The 3,424-nt window shown below is 44.2% G+C and overlaps 1 protein-coding gene across 1 annotated transcript in view; it reads left to right on the top strand.

Moving 5' to 3' along the window:
- LOC107285997 (obscurin) overlaps window positions 1–3,424 on the top strand; it is a 190,237-nt gene that overhangs the window by 154,215 nt on the left and 32,598 nt on the right. Inside the window, exons 71-73 of the mRNA XM_029283797.1 lie at window positions 533–558; window positions 1,172–1,294; window positions 2,697–2,836. Of these exons, the coding sequence (XP_029139630.1) occupies window positions 533–558; window positions 1,172–1,294; window positions 2,697–2,836 (289 nt within the window). The remainder of the gene's footprint in view (window positions 1–532; window positions 559–1,171; window positions 1,295–2,696; window positions 2,837–3,424) is intronic.

The raw sequence follows: 3,424 nt of genomic DNA, 5'->3' as shown, positions 1-3,424 counted from the left end.
AGAGAGAGAGAGAGAGAGAGAGACAGAAGTGCAAGTGCCTCTGTCTCTGTCTCTCTGTCTCTCTCTCTCATGGGACTTGCCGGAGGGCCGTGGGAGGGCCGCATTTATATAGAGCAGGGAGGGCTGCTCGAGGGCCGGATTAAACCGGGCCGCGGGCCGCAAATGGCCCGCGGGCCGGACTTTGGACATGTCTGGCTTAAACTATCCTTCTAAAGACCCTGTGGATTCCTTCCTTCCTTCCTTCCTTCCTTCCTTCCTTCCTTCCTTCCTTCCTTCCTTCCTTCCTTCCTTCCTTCCTTCCTTCCTTCCTCCATTCATTCATTCATTCTTCCTCCCTCCCCTCCTTCCCTCCCTCCCTCCCTCCCCCTCCCTCCTTCCTTTTCTTCCTTTTTTCCCCCAATAAGCAATTATGGCTTATCTACAGCCGCACTGCCATGTTTATTTTGCCTTCAAGATTCAGTATTGGTCAGGAAAAATGGCTGGAAATAAAATCTATATAGCAAAAATGAGACTTGTTTTTCCTTTTTTTCAGAGCTCAAGCTCCTGAAGCTGGGAAAGGTAAGGAAAACTGTAAAAATTGTAGATATGCCAAGAAGACTAACCTTTCCTAACTATCTCAGGGAGATGTTGGTAGAAGCTGTTTGTTTGTTTGTTCCTTTTTTATTGTTACAAATTAAATTAACTCAACCCATGAATATATTCAACGTATTTTCCTCCTACTAATTTCCCCACAACAACAGCCCTGTGAAGTCGGTTGGGCTGAGAGACAGGGATTGGCCGAAAGTTACCGGGCTAGTTTTCATGACTCAGGCAGGATTATAACTCATCCTTTCCTGGTGATTTGCCCAGTGTCACACAACCGGTTTTTGTGGCTAAAGTAGAACTAGAACTTACCATCTCCTGGTGATTGGCCCAAAGTCACTCAGCCAGCTTTCATGCCTAACTATAATTCACTGTCTCCTGGACATTGATCTATAGTCACTCAACTGGGTTTCATTCCTTAAATGGGAAGAGAACTCACAGTCTCTTGGTGCTTGGCTCAAAGTCACCCAGCTGGCTTTCATGCCTAATGCGGGACTAGAATTCACTCTCTCCCTGTTTCCAACCTGACGCCTTCATCCCTAGACCATATTATCTGTGACCAAGCACCATGTTCTTCTTTCTTTACCAGGAGAGTACATGGAAGGCGAAACAGTTCGGAGTCAGATTTCTCTAACTGAAGTGGGAACCGAAGAATTTCTGCAGAAACTGACATCTCAGATCACGGAAATTGTGTCTGCAAAGATAAGTCAAGGTAATGGTGGTTCAAGTGAACTCAATGCAGGAAGACACTTGACAATATTGGGTTTGGGGCTGTCAGTTTGAGACAGGACTATTGGGAGGGGGAGGAGATCATATGAGTGGACTTCAAATAAAGTTGATAGATGAGATATAAAGCCAAAGTTTGTTACCTTATTAGAACAATCCCTTAGATTTGCAGTGACAAATGTTTGCTTGTCTGGTGGCTAAACCATATGATGAACGAATGAGGGAATGTCTACTTTAATGAAGAGAAGGACCAGGGCTGACCTGATAGCATCTTCCAATATTTGACGGTCTGTCATAGAGACGATGGGTCAACCTATCCTCCAAAGCACCTGAAGGCAGAACAAGAAGTGACGGATGGAAATCAATCAAGTCATTTCCTGACTGTTATAACAATTAATCAGTGGAACAGCTTGCCTTCAGAAGTTGTGAGTGCTTCATCACTGGAGGTTTTCAAGAAAAGATTGGGCAGCCACCTGTCTGAAATGGTACAGGGTCTCCTGCTTGAGCAGGGGGTTGGAATAGAAGACCTCCAAGGTCCCTTCCAACTCTGTTATTCTGTATTTTGTACAGATAGACCACAATTGAGCCCAAAACTCCATTGCTAAGCAAGACAGATATTGTGAATTTTGCCCCATTTTACAACATTTTTTGCAATAGTTGTTAAGTGAAGTATTGCAGTTAGTAAGTTAGTAACATGGTTGGTTGCGTGAATCTGGCTTCTCCCTTGACTTTGCTTGTCAGAGGATAGCAAAAGCAGATCAAATGATCCCGGGACATGGCAACTGTCATAAATATGAGTCACTTGTCAAGCGTCTGAGTTTTGATCATGTGACCATGAGGATGTTGCAACAGTCGTAAGTGTGAAAAATGGTCATAAGTCACTTGTTTCATTACCATTGTAATCAGAATAGAGCTAGAAGGGACCTTGGTGGTCTTCCAGTCCAACCCCCTGCTCGGCAGGAAACCCTATACCGTTTCAGACAAATGGCTGTCTAGTCTTTTCTTAAAAACTTCCAGTGTTGGAGCATTCACCACTTCTGGAGGCAGGTTGTTCCACAGGTTAATTGTTCTAACTGTCAGGAAGTTTCTCCTTAACTCCAGGTTGCTTCTTTCCTCGATTCATTTCCATCTATTGTTTCTTGTCTTGCCTTTTCTGGTACTTTGCAACTTTGAACAGTCACTGAATGAACTGTTGTAAGCCAAGGACTACCTGTGTTCTGTACTCAATTCTTTGCTAAGAACTTTGGCATGTCTACACGACACAGATTAGGGAAGGCTGAACTAAATACACCTGAAGTTGAACTTATTTTAAGATTGGAATTCTTCCTCAGAAGAATGGAATTTCTCCCTCACAACGTTTTTTAATCATAATTTCCCTTCCATTTCAGCTTCCCTCCGAATTCCTGGGGCTGATAGTGACGATGAATCAAAAACACCATCAGCATCTCCACGGCATGGCAGATCCAGACCTTCCTCAACTGCTCAGGAATCGTCTTCCGAATCTGATGAAGGGGACGCAAGGGGAGAGGTAGGGCGCCTGCAAAAGTAAAGTTTATGCAAATTTTCCCATAGGGAGAAAAATAAGATTCTTTGGAGTGAATCAGAGAAATGATTGGTGCCAAGGACCACTTGGTGCTCCCTGAGTTTGGTGGTTTTCTTGCAGACGTTTCATGACCCAAGTGGGGAACATCATCCATGCTGGAAAGGAGGGGGATTGGAGGGGGAAGAGGAGGAGGAGGAGGAGGAGGAGGAGAAGGAGGAGGACTGTGGGGTTCTTGGCGGTGCTCTCCAAGCTTGGTTGTTTTCTTGCAGACATTTCATTACCAAATTAGGAAGCATCATCAGTGCTAGAAGAGGAAGGGGTTTGCTCTGTTTTATACAGTCTCTTCTAGCACTGATGATGTTACCTAGTTTGGTAATGAAACATCTGCCTGAAAACAACCAAGCTCGGTTTTCAAGAACCTTACAGTGCTCCCCCCTCCTCCTCCTCTTCTTCCTCCTTTTCTTCTTCTTCTTCTTCTTCTTCTTCTTCTTCTTCTTCTTCTTCTTCTTCTTCTTCTTCTTCTTCTTCTTCTTCTTCTTCTTCTTCTTCTTCTTCTTCTTCTTCTTCTTCTTC

The sequence above is a fragment of the Protobothrops mucrosquamatus genome, unplaced genomic scaffold, assembly GCF_001527695.2.
Source record: "Protobothrops mucrosquamatus isolate PMUCROS unplaced genomic scaffold, P.Mucros_1.0 scaffold235, whole genome shotgun sequence".
Lineage (NCBI taxonomy): Eukaryota > Metazoa > Chordata > Lepidosauria > Squamata > Viperidae > Protobothrops > Protobothrops mucrosquamatus.
The sequence above is the reverse complement of the archived record's forward strand: the minus strand, read 5'-3'. Positions and strand labels throughout refer to the sequence as shown.